The 17,285-nt window shown below is 39.6% G+C and overlaps 2 protein-coding genes across 2 annotated transcripts; one reads left to right on the top strand and one right to left on the bottom strand.

The window, feature by feature from the left end:
* The first annotated feature begins 193 nt into the window (after positions 1–193).
* rpusd1 (RNA pseudouridine synthase domain containing 1) lies at positions 194–3,693 on the top strand. Its single transcript, XM_082176821.1, has 6 exons — positions 194–530; positions 666–861; positions 977–1,100; positions 1,181–1,283; positions 1,370–1,471; positions 1,549–3,693. The coding sequence occupies exons 2-6, from the start codon at positions 680–682 to the stop codon at positions 1,911–1,913; spliced, it is 876 nt and encodes a 291-aa protein (XP_082032947.1). The 5' UTR covers positions 194–530; positions 666–679; the 3' UTR covers positions 1,914–3,693.
* Positions 3,636–5,720, bottom strand: dctn5 (dynactin 5). Its single transcript, XM_082176834.1, has 6 exons — positions 5,564–5,720; positions 5,240–5,308; positions 5,031–5,149; positions 4,510–4,621; positions 4,328–4,430; positions 3,636–4,124 (listed from the first exon to the last, which is right to left on the bottom strand). The coding sequence occupies exons 1-6, from the start codon at positions 5,609–5,611 to the stop codon at positions 4,027–4,029; spliced, it is 549 nt and encodes a 182-aa protein (XP_082032960.1). The 5' UTR covers positions 5,612–5,720; the 3' UTR covers positions 3,636–4,026.
* Between the last annotated feature and the right edge of the window lie 11,565 nt (positions 5,721–17,285).

Here is a 17,285-nt window from a genome sequence, read left to right as displayed (position 1 = left end):
ACTGATAAATATATATGGCCATTTAAATGCAATATTGGATATGTGTAACATAAATAATAAGGCTTTTATTTTGAAACCAATCATGGTAGGATATAGTGAATTATTGGGAGTAAACGGGAATGGGGGTGGAAACTGGAGGAGCTGAACACGTAGCGCCAGTGGGTTTTTTATGTTGTGGGGATGATTAGAAAGAGTTAAGAGGAATAGGAAAATGTTTCTGAGCCAAGCTACCTGATGATGGCAGTAATGCACTGTTTAGTGCGGTTGCCAAGACAGAAGAAGAAGAAGACCCAATCATGGCTGCCAGTTATGCATAGAATTGTCCAGTTATGATCCATCAGAGTACATTACTTTGCTCTACCCTAATAGCTAGAAACGTCAAAGTACTTTTTGCAAGATGATTGAAGAAACCGTGAACGAACTCATGCTTTCTCTAAAGTAGAAGGTTTGCTTCGTGCCGAGACCAAATAAACTGAAGACTGACGTAAATAATCCACAACCAGCATGCTGCACAACAACAGTTAAAGCAGGTATTTGTTTTTTATAACAGTTTTATACTGTTTTTCAAAAAGAGACATACATATGGAATATTTTAATATGTTACAAATAATGTAGAAACTTGTTGATATACCATGATACAGAATAACCTTGGTGTTGCTTTGCAGAAGATATAGAGACCATGGAGCCTGCAAGCCTGGAAAACTTGTGTGTTTTGTACCACAGTGCAAACTATATAGTTGTCAACAAACACTGGGACATCCGTATTGACAGCAAAATGTGGTATGAGAAGCAGACGGTCCAGAGTCAGCTAAAGCATCGCTTCCCAGAGCTTGCAGATCCTTACACCTACTACGGCTTCAGGTCTTTTTCTTGGGTGTTTCTGTTACTTTGCTATAAGCTGACAGTGACCAACAATAATTTAAACCATCACTAGTCTTATCAGTAGTTCATTGATATGCATTGTTGTATTCTGCAGGTTTTGCCATCAGTTGGATTTCTCTACCAGTGGTGCTTTGTGTGTGGCTCTGAACAAGGCAGCAGCAGGGCATGCGTACCGCTGTTTTAAAGACAGACTTGTTACCAAAGCTTATCTTGCACTGGTACATCCTGGTACATTTCAGACATCCTGTGAATATAGAAGGTTTTTCCTAATAACAGTCTATTTATATGTCCTGTGCAGGTTCGTGGTGTTGTGGCTGAGAAGAAAATGACCCTGGACTTTGCGATTGGCAAGAACACAACAGAGGGCAAGACCCATATGATGTGCACTGAAGGAACAGAAGGTCAGAATCTCTTGCTTCAAAATTAAACATTACAATTAAACTAACTGAAACGCATTCATGTGTATATTTCGTGTCATATGCGGTAGGTTGTGAGAATCCCAAGCCCTGCCAAACAGAGCTCACAGTTTTAGAGTATGGAGCATATGACGGAGATCCAGTCACAAAAGTGCTTCTACAGCCTCTGACAGGTACAGTACCATCAACAGTACAGAAAAAATATAGATGTGTCAAATAAAAAAAAGTTTAAGTATCAAAAACTTTGTAGGACGGACACACCAGCTCCGAGTGCACTGCAGTGCCATTGGTCACCCTATAGTGGGCGACTATACCTACAGTCTGCGCACAGACAATGCCCCATATCGCATGATGCTGCACGCCTACTTCCTGCACATTCCTCTAGAGAATGAACCCATCCACGTCATAGCCCCAGATCCCTTTGTACCCAGCCTCGACTCCAAATGGGCACCACAAAGATGTGTGAACATTCTGGAGGATTTACTGAAGAATATTTTAACAAAGCCACAAGCTGAGATCCAAGAAGAACCAGAGCCTGTGCACAACTACCCAGTGGAGAGTGAGGAGCAACAGGCACAGTGTCAGCAGTGGTTATGTGAGTGGAATCTGGACTGAGGAATTGCGCTGTTTTACCAGTAAACTGCTGAAGCTATGCTGCAGGCTGCTTATGGGGTACCCTCTTCTTTAAAGGCCAACCCTCTTTAACTACAGTGTACAGAAAGAACTGTAGGCATAAAGGAGTATTAATCCATTTGGCCGATCTGTGTATGGAAAAGACATTATGGAGACCCCCCACACTGGTGTTCAAAAGTTTGGGGTCTGTAAGGAAGCCTCTAATGTTCACCAAGGCTGATCAAAATTACAGTAAAAACAGTAATATTGTGAAATTATTACAATTTACATGAACTGTTTTCTTTACATTTTAAAATCTAATTTATTCCTGTAAAGCGGGAATTTGGCAAAGCTTAAAGTCCCCGTGAACCGGAAGTTCCAAACGACTTTTCTCCAGTGTTGTGACGTATTTCCAAGTGAAACGGAATATTGAACAGTTTTTACAGGGTTTTACTTTAGCGCTCCTCCTCTCCATCTCTGCTCATAGCAGACTAACGGTTTGAGGGGAGTGGTTAAGCGTTTTCAACCCAAGCGTCAAACTGACATCATCAGAAAAGGAACGCCATTCCAGGCCGGAAGTAACTTTTCAGATTTTGATTAAAGATTACCACGGCAAACAATTTTTTTCAGCAGCCGTTACTCCAATCCTTCATAAATCATTCTAATATGCTGATTTGGTGCTCAAGGCAAATTTCTTATTATCAAAGCAAATATTTTTGTGGAAACTGCAATACATTTTGTTTAAGGATACTTTGAATAGGAAGTACAAAAGAACAGGATTTATTATTTGACTATTTCTTACTGACCCCCTGCTTTTGAACAGCAGAGTATACTTAATTTGAAAACCAAAGAAAGGTAGCATAACATTAGAGAGCTGAGAAAAAAAATCCCAATTACGTATCTTTTCCTCTTTCAAGTATGCTATGTGTACAAATGGTATTGTTCATTGTATGAATGCATATCTGTATGTTTTTACCTTCTTCTTTTTTTAAATCAATTGTTTTTCAATAATTTATGATTTTATTATTTTTTTGTTGCAGTCTAGAAGGGGCCAAAGACTCACCTTTTTTTTTTTTCACTAGATAAACAGGCAAGTTATATTAAGTAACACTATACATGGATGAAAGGTCTTCATTTCTGTACTTGAATTGTGTGAAGCAATGTTTGTAGAAATCCATTGCTTGAACGATCCCTACCTCAAAAACTGAAAGTGTAGCTTTGAAAATGAAATTTAGTGCATCTATCTACAGAATATGTTTCTTGCATGTCATCCTGTTCCTTACACCGTTAAATAACATTTGTACACAGCTACAGTGGCAGGCAGTCATTAACCATTGTACAGCGAGTTTAGAAAATCCAGTCATTTCAATAGGAATCCACATGATAGAATTTTGCTTGAGTGAAAGATCTCACCATGCAGATTCTTTCAAAAGGTTCCTGTTGGTCACATGGATTAACCGCTTTGACCAACAGAAAGTTGCTTGATTTGAAAGTGATCTCTGTGTGAGCTGTGCTTCATACATCGTAACATTATTGACAATAGACCTTTTTTGCAGAAAAAAAATTCATTAATGTGACCGTACTTTACTAAAGGAGCGTGTTGTTTAGTAAAAGCCCCCAAAACATGCTGTGACCACTTAAAATGAGTCAGTACATATACTCTTTTCTTTATAAAAAACAAAACATTTATTACCATCTGTAATCTGTCTTTGCACACAGAAAAGGTTTAGTGTTGCAGAAATTTTACTGTTCAATAAATAAAGGTCCTTCAGTCTAACAACAATCACTGTGTTGTGATATTTTTCCCAGCCACGCAAACAAGACAGTGGTATGAGATATTAACAGAAATCTAAAAATTCTGACATGAAAAGCAGGAGATATGTGGTGGTTGCGTATAATACACATATTCTTAAATTTTATATTCTAGGTTAACATAGCCATGAACACAGCAAGGGATTTTTACTGCAACTGTGAACAGAATTAAGTAGCATTTCTTTGTTGTTCAAGATTTACAATTGTGACCTAAAGCAAGGGAAGGCTGGGGAATATTAGTCCATATTAGTTTCCTTTGGTCCCAGAATGAAAAAGTGAGCGAGGCACAAACTGAAGTTTAGTCCTAGATCTGGCTGAGAGGGAGAAACTTCTGGTAGTAACTCTTGGTAACGTCGATCATCAGTTCCTGGGTACATTCAGGGAGCTCTCCTGAAAATAAACCTGAAATACAGAATAACAAAGAAGCTTACATTTAGCAAGTGATATTAATTCACTTCTAAAATTCATTGTTGGCATAATATAAATAAAATAAATTCACTTCATTACATTACATTACCAGATTACAATAATAATTAACAAGATTTATAAGTAACAAAAAATAATTTATCACATTCTAAATTCATAAAACATCTGAAGGTGCTGACCTGGACAGCCAGAGAATACTGTAAATGGAGGAACCACTGTCTCTGGGGGAAGGACAGTATTATCCAGTATCTTACAACAGTCCTTCAAGACACAGCGTCGACCCTGAAAAAAACATGCTTTATCACTGCAAATGTCACACCCACAAAACAAATGAGAGGATACAGATGAGGGGGATACTTACAATCACACAGTTCTTGCCAATGTGGACGTATGATCCGATCTGAGCGGCGTTGACAACACAGTCCTCCTCTATGAACACATGGTCCCCAATATGCAAGGGGAAGAAAGCCACTCTAATATACACAGGACAAACACAAGCAAGTTAAATCATAAAAAAATCAATTTTATTAGGAAGAATACAGGAACGTCCTGATTTGACGCGTTCCTGTGTCAACGTATTTTGTTGATCCTGGAACAACATTCCTGTCCGAAAATGTTATCCTAATCATATAACTACCCCTTCACCTACCTGACCCTACGCTGAAATTCAGAGGGAAATGATAGGTGAATAACACTGGTGTAGAAGCACAAACCCTGGTTGTAACAGGACAATGACATAAACTGTAAACTTGTACCTCAAATCTGATTGATTGATTGATTGATTGATTGATTGATTGATTGTTTGGAATGTTGTTCCAGGATCAAAAAAGATGTTGCACTTGGTGAAATCAGGTTCTGTGAGAATGCACATGCTTTACTCACCCTTTGCTGAATTTCTTAAACGGTGGTCTGATCACACTACGACTTTTAATGACACAGTGGCGCCCAACTCTGACATTAGCAAGATCTCCTCTGATGATACAGTCATTCATCACGATGGTCTGGAAAAAAAACAAAACAAAAAGAGCCAATTTCACAAAGTTAACACACTGGTAAAAATAACAGAACGAAACAAAGGGAGGGAAACTCACTTTTCCATTGAGGACGATGTTTTGACTGCCGCAAAGCACCGACTGTCTGCTGACTTTGTTGCCTGATGCCTAGAGAGATCAAATGTGAACGTTACCATCACATGACGGTCCAGCTCTGGGCTGATCTGAGTAACTTACTTAAATAAACAACATATGCAACTGATACAGACGTTTACTGACTGGTAAGTTATGTCAAACCATCACTTTGTTTATTAGAAAACACATTCGGTTTGCAGAGACAAACTAGACAGTCAGTTCATTCTGAATTTCATATTTGCAACCGCTTGATTCATCAGAAGGATATTATCGACGGTATTCACATACCGTCTCGATGTATTCAGCCTTGTTGTATAATATTTCACAAAGCTCCATTTCTGCACAATTTTATTGTTTTGTTGGCGAACCCCTTCTGATGATGTCCTGCAGCTGTCAACCGCTCCCTCGCTATTTCCGCTTCCGGTTAGTACCAAGACACCACTTGTAGCATAGAAATATAGATGCCTCGTAAGCGGCTGTTCAATAGACCGCGTTCGCAATACATAAGTCATCCGCCATATTGGAACGGTCAAAGCCGGTCCGTGAACATTGTGTGTCCGCTGCGTCGTCGACTCTGCAACAGTTGTTAGACGCATGTATGATTATCTATATCTACAATAGACTCTAGCAGATGATTTTGCTCAACTAACACAATACAACAAGACGAGGGCGATAGCAAACACAACTTTAAAAAGTTACCATTTTAAAAACCTGTAAAATTTAGTTAATGCATAAAAAATACAAACCAACACAATCTCACCTGTGGAAGGTTATCCCATTTCTTCGGGAATTTAAATCTCGGCGGTTTCACAAAGAGAAGCTGTGAGTGACGACCTATTTTTTTATTTATTTTTTTTTTACAGTTTATGGTGACGACACGCTGACCGTTCCAACATGGCGGGCGCGCCGACGTGTCTGAAGAGGTCGAAATTGTCTCTACGTATACGTCTCTGTGACTTGTAGACACTTCTACAAGGTGACAGAAATATTTTAATTTATTTTCCATTGCATATATACAAAAATGTCAACGAGATAATTAAATATGTAATATTTATTATATGCGAGATGCATACAATCTTTAAAAATCATCCAACCAGAAATATGCACATGCTATGTTGTTAGTTTCTTTTTTATCTACGTTTCCGGTTATTTATAAGAAATTTTATATAAATGTGTACGCGTTTTATGCTTTCAAAATGGATTGCACATCAAATTAGATTATATATATTTTTATTATTATTTTTCTTGAAAAATGTGTTATATTTACTATATTTTATGTTTGACCGCACACTGGCGCTGTTGTATCGTTTCACAGTTTTACTCCCGCAGTACGGACTACGGAGGCGGTATTATTTTAAAACGTGCCTAATTAATAGCGGTCTGTGCTCGTGGGCTAAATTCTCACCCACGTGGTTGATGAGCTTTTATCAGTACGTACATCAAAATGATTATCCTATGTCAAAATGATGTGAACGCTTACTATGCAAAATTAGTGTAGTATGCACACTAATAATAGCCTATAATAAAATCGTAACGGATGCATCATAAATTCTAGTAGGCTATGCACAATGAATTTAGCTTGCACTATAAAACAGTTGAAATTTTTTTTTATCTTTAATTTAATTACCATTTTCAATGTTTGTTTTTTATCACATATACATTCTTTGCTCTGCAGTATTTCTGTTTACTCTTGAGCCTGGGAATAGCCTCCTGAATACACACAGCCCTCTCACCTTGACTGAAATGTGCTCAAGCAAATGCAGTGTTGTGTAAGACGGTCCTGTAATCCCTCGCTGACCACATCTGTCAGCTTGAAATTCTCTTATAGTTATACAATACCACAGATCAGTTATCACAATGTCACAGCAAAGGTCACTTTGACGTTGTATCGACTAGTTATTAGATTGTACACACAGCTATTCATTGTGTGTCCTCACAACTAACACAGCTAAAACACTCCCTATCACGGCCCATTGCCCTTCGTGGATCTTTAACAGAAGCAGTTTACTAAAAATCTATTTTTATTAGATCAGATAGAGAAATGTGTTTATGATTGGCTGCTGGCGTCTGTGTGGGAGGATTTGTCTTTTCCCATTTTAGTCTTTATCGATAGATTTACATCAGGAAAACATATCCAGCATTTGCGGCACTGAGGAGGAGCCTTTATCTCTGTTGTTTTGATATTCACATAAGCAAGACTTTCACTGTTTTCATCACCTAATGTGGTATTTTATTCTGTCTTGTCTAGAGATGACTTCCTCTACAGTGTTTGTCGGGGTTCTTTAAATAACAAACTATTTTCATACTTTTCTGAATGCATCTCTTAGCAGTGAAGTTCTCAGCACTAGCGGAGCTAAAAATAGTTCAGGGGTCATAGTGTCTAGAGAATGTGTGTGTGTGTGTGTGTGTGTGTGTGTGTGTGTGTGTGTGTGTGTGAGAGAGAGAGAGAGAGTGTGAGAGAGTGCGTGTTCTTGTATGTGGTTTATGTGGACACAAATTTGTATAATGACTTGGGTATTACAATGAAAACATTGTTTATGAGGACTCTTCATGTCCTCGTAAACCAAATAGTCTCTAGACACTTCTGCCCTGAAATCCCAAAAATGCAGAAACTTTTGGGTGATGGGTAGGTTTAGGGTTTGTGTAAGTGAATAGAATATACAGTTTGTACAGTATAAAAATCGATGGAAAGTGTGTGTGTGTGCGTGCGTGCGTGCGTGTGTGTGTGTGTGTGTGTGTAAATGCACAGTAAGATATTGAGTCTTGCCATCATTATAGTCATCTCTGCAGCGGACAGGGTTTCAGGAGGGCTTTATATAATACAGCCTCCATGTCTGTGGGCGATGGACATGCTATCTGTTGAGAAGAGCCAGTGGAGCCAAAGTCAGGACTGTATCTTGTGTGTTGAGATCATTTGTTCTGCCTGTGTTTAAAGAGAAAATGAAAACTGGAGGCACTGTTAGCATGCCTCCTTTCTTTCTGCCCTTTAATTGCTATTTCTTTCTCCTGATTTGGAGTGTGTAGTTTTGTCTCTGTGGAGCTGTTATGTAATTCTTCCTGGGAAAACGCTATCTAATGCCATCCTCTCGCAACCTGGATCATATGTATTGAGTCATATAATTACTTTGGTGTAATGCCAGTTGATATGGTTGCTTGGCATTACATTCTGTATGCAGTAAATATATCAACACCGTTCAAAATGTAATGTTTTTGAAAAAGTCTCTTATGCTCACTAAAGCTGCATTCATTTAATCGAAAATAAAGTGTAAACAGTGATACTGTGATATAATATTAAATGTAATTTATTCCTGTGATATCAAAGCTGAATTTATTTTCAGCATCATTACTCCAGTCTTCAGTGTCACATGATCCTTCAGAAATCATTCTAATATGATGATTTGTATTATTCAATGTTGAAAATAATTTTGCTGCAGTTTTCAGGATTCTTTGTGGAATAGAAAATGAAAAAAAAAAAACAGCATTTATATGAAATAGAAGTCTTTTGTAACGTTATAAATGTCTTTACTGACACTTGATGAATTGAATCTGTCCTTTAGCTCAGACATGAATTTTTAGCACATATAAAGTGTATTTCCTGGTATATATTTCCTTGTTCACATATAAAATAAATATTTGTTTGTAATTTACAAATGTATGTTTTTAGCGACACAATCAACTAATCTGACTAATTTATTTATAAAAACCTATAACTAAAACTGTGAATAAAGATATTTGGCTGAAAAAACGGATGGATTGAATGATGATATACTGGATATTCTGAACAGCCAGTTATTTGGTCAATTTTATGGTGAAAGGAAATGGAAATGCAGGTGTCATATTTATTTATTTTTAGTGTTGGTGTGTTCTTAATTTTCATTTTTAAATGTCAACTACCCATACAATATTACACCTATATGTAACACAAATTCTGTTAATAAAGCACTGAGAAAATGATCTTGACCCTGATGACAATTACCAAATAAACCTTGCAGCAACAACATGATTAAGTTCATGTTCTTCATCCAGAGCAATTACTAGCATCCAAATTGCAAAACATTCGCTTTAAAGGCCTTGTTCACACATTATAAAATATCAAGTTGTCTGTCAAGAGTAGACCTTCTAATGGCGTTCTAACTTCAGCATATCTTTGTCTTCATTAGCCATGTCTGTCTATTTTAGCATTCCTATAATCTTTGCAAAATCTGACAACATTAATTACCCTACTGAAAAATCCAACATTGCTGGTTTTTGCTCAGTTTTCATATGGTCCTAATCTATAGAGTGTAAAAGTAACACTGAAGCAATGTTGCAGTTAGTGAAAGAAAGTAAATGCACTATACAAGTGATGATTGAGCTTTTATAGACCCCTACAGTTAACAAACAGAATCACTGAAGATAAGAGAAACAACAAGAACAGAAAAAAGAGATGAGCAGAAACACAACAACTACAACTGACTCACAGCCACACAGCCTTATGAAATCAACTTAAAATAAAATCAATATCTCACCAGAGGATGATTAAACAACTCCTATAACAGCATTAAAATATTCACTTATTACAGTTTGGCTTTGTTTCTTTTATATGGTACATGCACATTGCTTGAGAACAGCATGAATATGCTGGTCCACCAGCTAGACCGGCACTAACCAGCATAAACCACCAGACTGGACCAGCACTATTCCAGCACTAACCAGCATAAACCAGACTGGACCAGCACTAACCAGCACTAGACCAGCACAAACCATCATAAACCAGCCTGGACCAGCACTAACCAGCATAAATCAGGCTGGACCAGCACTAACCAGCATAAAGCAGACTGGATCAGCACTATACCAGCATAAACCAGCCTGGACCACCACTATACCAGCACTAACCAGCATAAACCACCAGACTGGACCAGCACTATTCCAGCACTAACCAGCACTAGACCAGCACAAACCATCATAAACCAGCCTGGACCAGCACTAACCAGCACTATACCAGCACTAACCAGCATAAATCAGGCTGGACCAGCACTAACCAGCATAAAGCAGACTGGATCAGCACTATACCAGCATAAACCAGCCTGGACCACCACTATACCAGCACTAACCAGCAAAAACCAGCCTGGACCCGCACTATACCAGCACTAACAGCATAAACTAGCCTGGACCATCCCCATACCAGCACTAACAGCATAAACCAGCAAGGACCAGCACTATACCAGGACTAGCCAGTATAAACCAGCCTGGACCAGCACTATACCAGCACTAACAGCATAAACCAGCCTGGACCTGAACTATACCAGTATAAACCATCCTGGACCAGCACTATTCCAGGCCTAGCCAGCATAAACCAGCCTGGACCCACACTATCAGCATAAACCAGCCTGGACCCGCACTATCAGCATAAACCAGCCTGGACCCGAACTATCAGCATAAACCAGCCTTGACCCGCACTATCAGCATAAACCAGCCTGGACCCGCACTATACCAGCACTAACAGCATAAACCAGCCTGGACCCGCTCTATCAGCATAAACCAGCCTGGACCAGCACTATCAGCATAAACCAGCCTGGACCAGCACTATCAGCATAAACCAGCCTGGACCCGCACTATCAGCATAAACCAGCCTGGACCCGCACTATCAGCATAAACCAGCCTGGACCAGCACTATCAGCATAAACCAGCCTGGACCAGCACTATCAGCATAAACCAGCCTGGACCCGCTCTATTCCAGGACCCGCACTATTCCAGGCCTAGCCAGCATGAACCAGCCTGGACCAGCACTAACAGCACTAACAGCATGAACCAGCACTATACCAGCACTAACAGCATAAACCAGCCTGGACCTGAACTATACCAGTATAAACCATCCTGGACCAGCACTATTCCAGGCCTAGCCAGCATAAACCAGCCTGGACCAGCACTATCAGCATAAACCAGCCTGGACCCGCACTATCAGCATAAACCAGCCTTGACCCGCACTATCAGCATAAACCAGCCTGGACCCACACTATCAGCATAAACCAGCCTGGACCAGCACTATCAGCATAAACCAGCCTGGACCAGCACTATCAGCATAAACCAGCCTGGACCCACACTTTCAGCATAAACCAGCCTGGACCAGCACTATCAGCATAAACCAGCCTGGACCCACACTTTCAGCATAAACCAGCCTGGACCAGCACTATCAGCATAAACCAGCCTGGACCAGCACTATCAGCATAAACCAGCCTGGACCCGCACTATCAGCATAAACCAGCCTGGACCCGCACTATCAGCATAAACCAGCCTTGACCCGCACTATCAGCATAAACCAGCCTGGACCAGCACTATCAGCATAAACCAGCCTGGACCAGCACTATCAGCATAAACCAGCCTGGACCAGCACTATCAGCATAAACCAGCCTGGACCCACACTATCAGCATAAACCAGCCTTGACCCGCACTATCAGCATAAACCAGCCTGGACCTGAACTATACCAGTATAAACCATCCTGGACCAGCACTATTCCAGGCCTAGCCAGCATAAACCAGCCTGGACCAGCACTATCAGCATAAACCAGCCTGGACCAGCACTATCAGCATAAACCAGCCTGGACCCGCACTATCAGCATAAACCAGCCTGGACCCACACTATCAGCATAAACCAGCCTGGACCCGCACTATCAGCATAAACCAGCCTGGACCCGCACTATCAGCATAAACCAGCCTGGACCAGCACTATCAGCATAAACCAGCCTGGACCAGCACTATCAGCATAAACCAGCCTGGACCCGCACTATCAGCATAAACCAGCCTGGACCCACACTATCAGCATAAACCAGCCTGGACCCACACTATCAGCATAAACCAGCCTGGACCCGCACTATCAGCATAAACCAGCCTGGACCCGCTCTATTCCAGGACCCGCACTATTCCAGGCCTAGCCAGCATGAACCAGCCTGGACCAGCACTAACAGCATGAACCAGCACTATACCAGCACTATCAGCATAAACCAGCCTGGACCCGCTCTATTCCAGGCCTAGCCAGCATGAACCAGCCTGGACCAGCACTAACAGCATGAACCAGCACTATACCAGCACTATCAGCATAAACCAGCCTGGACCCGCACTATTCCAGGCCTAGCCAGCATGAACCAGCCTGGACCAGCACTAACAGCATGAACCAGCACTATACCAGCACTATCAGCATAAACCAGCCTGGACCCGCACTATTCCAGGCCTAGCCAGCATGAACCAGCCTGGACCAGCACTAACAGCATGAACCAGCCTGGACCAGCCCTATACCAGGACTAACAGCATAAACCAGCCTGGACCAGTACTAACCACTAACCTGCATAAACCAAGCATAAAGCCTGGACATGTTGGTTTATGCTGGATTTTTCAGCAGGGAATGAATCAGATTCAATCATGAAAAGACCAAACAGAGGGGACAATTATGTGGAATATGCTTTTGTGTCTGAAAAATAATGGACACCTTTGAGGTTTCACCAGCACTGTGAGTCCTGTCCTTGCTTTGGTGCTCCACAGTGAGGTGACCTGATTTTGCAGGCACTGAGGGAGAGGCCTTTCTCTGTGGAGGTTAAGACAGCTTACATCTACTGCATTTATAAGCACCATCACACTTACCATCCTTTTCCTGCTTCTGACATCAGTTTAAAGGAGGGTGTGCGCTCATAATTGAACAGAATCCTATTTATGTTAGAGGTGGAACAAACGTTTATATAGCACTGTCTGGAGAAATATAATGGACCCTTACAAGTATAGACCTTGATGATATTGATCAAATGAAACAACTCTTTTAAAATATGTTTTAACAATTGTAAATGACAGGTCATATGAAGACATATTTTCATGTATAAAAACTGCATTACAAAAATAGAACAGTGGCTTTCAAACTGGGTTCTGGAGAATTGGTGTTAACTTCTGATATTATTGAAATATGAAAACACACTACTGATATTATCTATATTATTAGTTATTTAATATGTCTATGCATAGGACTGTTTGGAAAATGGATGGATGGATTCAATTACATCTTTGTTTGGGAAAGTGTGTATTTTATTTTAATAAGAGGGAGAACAATTGTTGTGGTTTAAAAATGTGTAAAAATATCCCAAAATGAATCGCATTCTCACTCTCAGAAAAAAAGGTACTAACGCTGTCACTGGGACCGTACCCTTCAAAAGGGTTCTAATATGTACCATTTAGGTACTAAAATGTACACTTTTGGTACCAATATGTACCTTTGAGGGACTAATATGCACTCTTTAGGTATAAAGGTGTACCTTACCACAGTGACAGCTTTTGTACCTTTTTTTCTGAGAGTGTATCCAAGGAGTGCAGGCAATTTTGTCTGATGCATAAAATGTTACTAAGAATTATATAATCACGTTATGCAAGCATAATCCATATTCCAGATTTGGGAGGTGATTTGTGGTAACGAGGAAGTGCTGGCTTCAGGTATTAGTCGAAACATAGTGTGATGTTCCCAAACAGTGTTGCATAACATTTAAATTCAGCCCTGTGCCACAGCAATGTTACCCTTATGCCACCTTGAGAGTGGCTTAAGTCAACAATCACACACAGGTAATAGCCTTATAGGAGTTAAAGGATGAAACACACTTTATGCTTGATGTTTACTAATGATGTCATCCGAGTTCTGTCTTTGACGTAGGTCACCGTGTCTGCTGTCAGTCTGGGGATGTCCCTCCTAGATTCAGTAACATCTGGCTGGAGTGTCACATTGACAGCTGTGTCTCTGTGCCAAGCTGAGCGGCTAGTGGCAGGTGTGTCCTGCCAAAAGGGACGCATTCAGACACACACTTCCAAACAGTTTCTGGACTATACCACGGGCCGGGGAACGCTAAGGTCACTTCTCTTTGTCTCCTTCTCCGTCGGCCACCGGCACAATGCAGAGCTCTTTTCTCCAGGCCCGCTGCGAAGACCCAGTCATGACCACAGACTGGGGTCTTCCTTTGATCATCGCTCTTCTGCTGCTGGGGCTCCTCTACGTGTTCCTCTACCTGCCGGCCATGACGCAAAGAGCCCTACTGGAACAGGCCCTCACTAACCAGAGCGCCGACTTGGACTTCCTTCCTAAAGAGGACTGAGCAGAAGTTCGTCCCTTTAGGATTGGCACAGCTGTTTATCATGTCCTTTTATGCAAGTAACCTGAACCTTGAAACCTGTGAAGCAGCATTTCCTTATCAGATGACGATAATGATGATGAGACACAGCGTTTCTTTTGAGTTTTTGTTTTATGCACAAGATTAAGACACCAAGAATAGCTGCTTCTCTAGAGATGTGAATGGTGAATCATATTTTACCACAGTTGGAAGAAGAGGATTGTGCAGCTCTGAGATTTCTCACCACATAGGACAGCCTTGTGTTTCCAGTCCAGCCTGAGGGAGAGGAATTAGTCATACAGAAGTCATCATTGCAGCTTATCGTGTCAGCCAGAAAGAATCACTAGGATATTAGAGCTTGTAAATATTCTGTTTAAAATCCCAGCAATCAAACCCGCACAAAACTAATCTATTCAGCTCGAGGAAGGTGGGTGCCTTTGGATTTAAACCAGTAAAAAAGAGAAAAGAAATTGTAATTGTTGTAAATATATTATTAATGATTATGATTGGTTGATAATCTGAATTTTTTTTTGTGAAAATATTCAGTCTTTGAGGAGACTTTTCAGATTGTAACAATTAATGCATAATGTGATTTATGTGCCCTTTTTACCACCAGATGTAGATGAATTTCATACATAATATTCAACAAATTGCATGTAATGTATTTGAACCCAATGGACTTTGTGAATGCTTCACATTTATATCAAGATCTTATTAATACAATATTAAAAGTAATACAGTTTTAATTGTATTGTATTATGTAATCTAATGATGTGTCTTATTGATAGAATGAGTGAGTTGGTTCTTCTTTCATCTTTAAACTGAAAGTGTAGATATATTCAGGGAACAGGACGATGGAGGGCAGACTTCTGCTTTGTTGAATCCTGCAACCTTCACTGTGATGTCAGCATGCATGTGTGGCTATAAGTGTAAGTGTAAGTGTGTGTGATAGAGACAGAGAACACCACACGTCAAACAGTGCACATTTACCTGGAACAGCCTTACTTAAAAAAAGATATTAGTGATTTTGAGAACCATGTTGATTTTAGTTAGCCTATGTGCAATTAAAAGGATCAAAATGAGAAGGCTTAGACAAATCTACATTTTATTATTTCATGTAGGCTACTTTGTTTTATTTCATAAAAACCTAATTACAAAAAATATTCCCCAAATTGGCATTTAATATAGGCCTATATCTACAAATTATTTTAAAAATAAATATTTTAAATAGTTAATTATTTAAACTAGCACACAATCAGTTTAATTAATGGATTTGAATACTTATTTGAATACTTAAGTTTTATATACTTATTCTTGGCCTCCAGTAATAATTGCTTATCCTCTAAAGTGCTCAAGACATTATAGGAGCAAGGCTTTATGGGATTTGTGGGATCATGGTGCTTTTGTATAGCGAGGGAAGCTGATTTAATCAACAGCCTCCAATGAAAAAGGAGATCTATTTTGTTTTATTGTATTTGACGGGAGTGCCCCATCATCAGATTAGCGCTTAATCTCTTACTGTCTTTGACTCTGGCAGTGGATGTGGGGTGTCACACAGAATCTCACTTGTTTTTGTAAAAATAGGCTACATGTTCAGTAGCCTATGCATAATCTTGTGAGAGTGACCATAGTGTCGAGCTCGAATCAAAGGAACTTTTATTATCTGATAGGTGCTAAAATGCAATAAATAAATAAATAATTGTTTAATCATGGATTATTTGTCGAAGCTCTTAAATGAACTACAAAAAGCCATAAGGACTACAAAAAAATGGCGCCTTTGACCAATAACGCCACATCCGATTGGTTGTTGTGTTTCTCATGGCCAAACGTCTTTGACGTCAACAGCTCCATTTGATTTTGGAGATGCAGAATAGTGGAAGATTACCATAAAATAACGATTTAAAATAAGTAATGGTGTTTTTTACGAAACAAAAAAGTGGCCAAAATCATCTTTAAAAATTCACCTTTTGTTTGTGTTGCACAGAAGTAAGAAAATCTGGATTTTGAATGTCACGAGGGTGAGTAAATGATAACGAAATTGTGAACTAACATTATCCATTTTTAACACAAAACTCTCACACATTTCAAATGAATACACAGGACCATTGTCTGTGTGTACTGTGGCAGCAACCGACACTGCATCCACCTGTCATGGAAAAAGGGTTAATACACAGTCATCCATGATACCATTTGAACAGATATAATGCTTTTTGATCTGGGCTGGGGAGCTTGATTTGCTAAATGACTGTTAAATCTTCTCTGGTGATTTTAGGAGTGGGAGGTGGGGTGGCGGGTGGGCTCAACTAAGGCTTATGCAGAAAAGATGCCCTAAATGTGTGTTCATGTGGGTTAATGCTTGAAGACAGAGCCATTAAAGTTTTACCATGAAAGCAATGTTTTATTGAGCAGCTTTCTCTGGACTGGGATATGCCAAAAATCGAGGCATTGGCCTAGAAATATAGTGTGTTTATATACAGTATTACAGCTCGTGTTATAAATGATTGGGTTATTTTATTGTCAATTCGTTTATATATTATATCATATTATACTGCATTGGTTTGGGTTTGTGTTTTTACAATTAACTAAAAGCAAACTTATATATTATTACATTACATTATATTAAGTTTGTGTTTTTACAATTAACTAAAAGCCCATTAAAAAAGTAGTTCAACCAAAAATGAATAATCATTTATGTCATCATCAATGTTGTTCCAAGCATGTATGACTTTCTTTAATGAAAGTGTCGTTCACCATTCACTTTGACATTGGACATTCTGCTAAACATCTTCTGTTGTTCTCTACAGAATAAAGACATTTGTACGGGTTTGGAGCGACATGAGGGTTATTAAATGATGACAGAATTTTTGTTTTAGGATGAGCTATTGCTTTAAAGTGTT

This window comes from Leuciscus leuciscus, assembly GCF_965113295.1.
Source record: "Leuciscus leuciscus genome assembly, chromosome: 1".
NCBI classification, from domain to species: Eukaryota; Metazoa; Chordata; class Actinopteri; order Cypriniformes; family Leuciscidae; genus Leuciscus; species Leuciscus leuciscus.
Note: the sequence above shows the minus strand (reverse complement) of the source record. Positions and strands in the feature narration are given on the sequence as shown.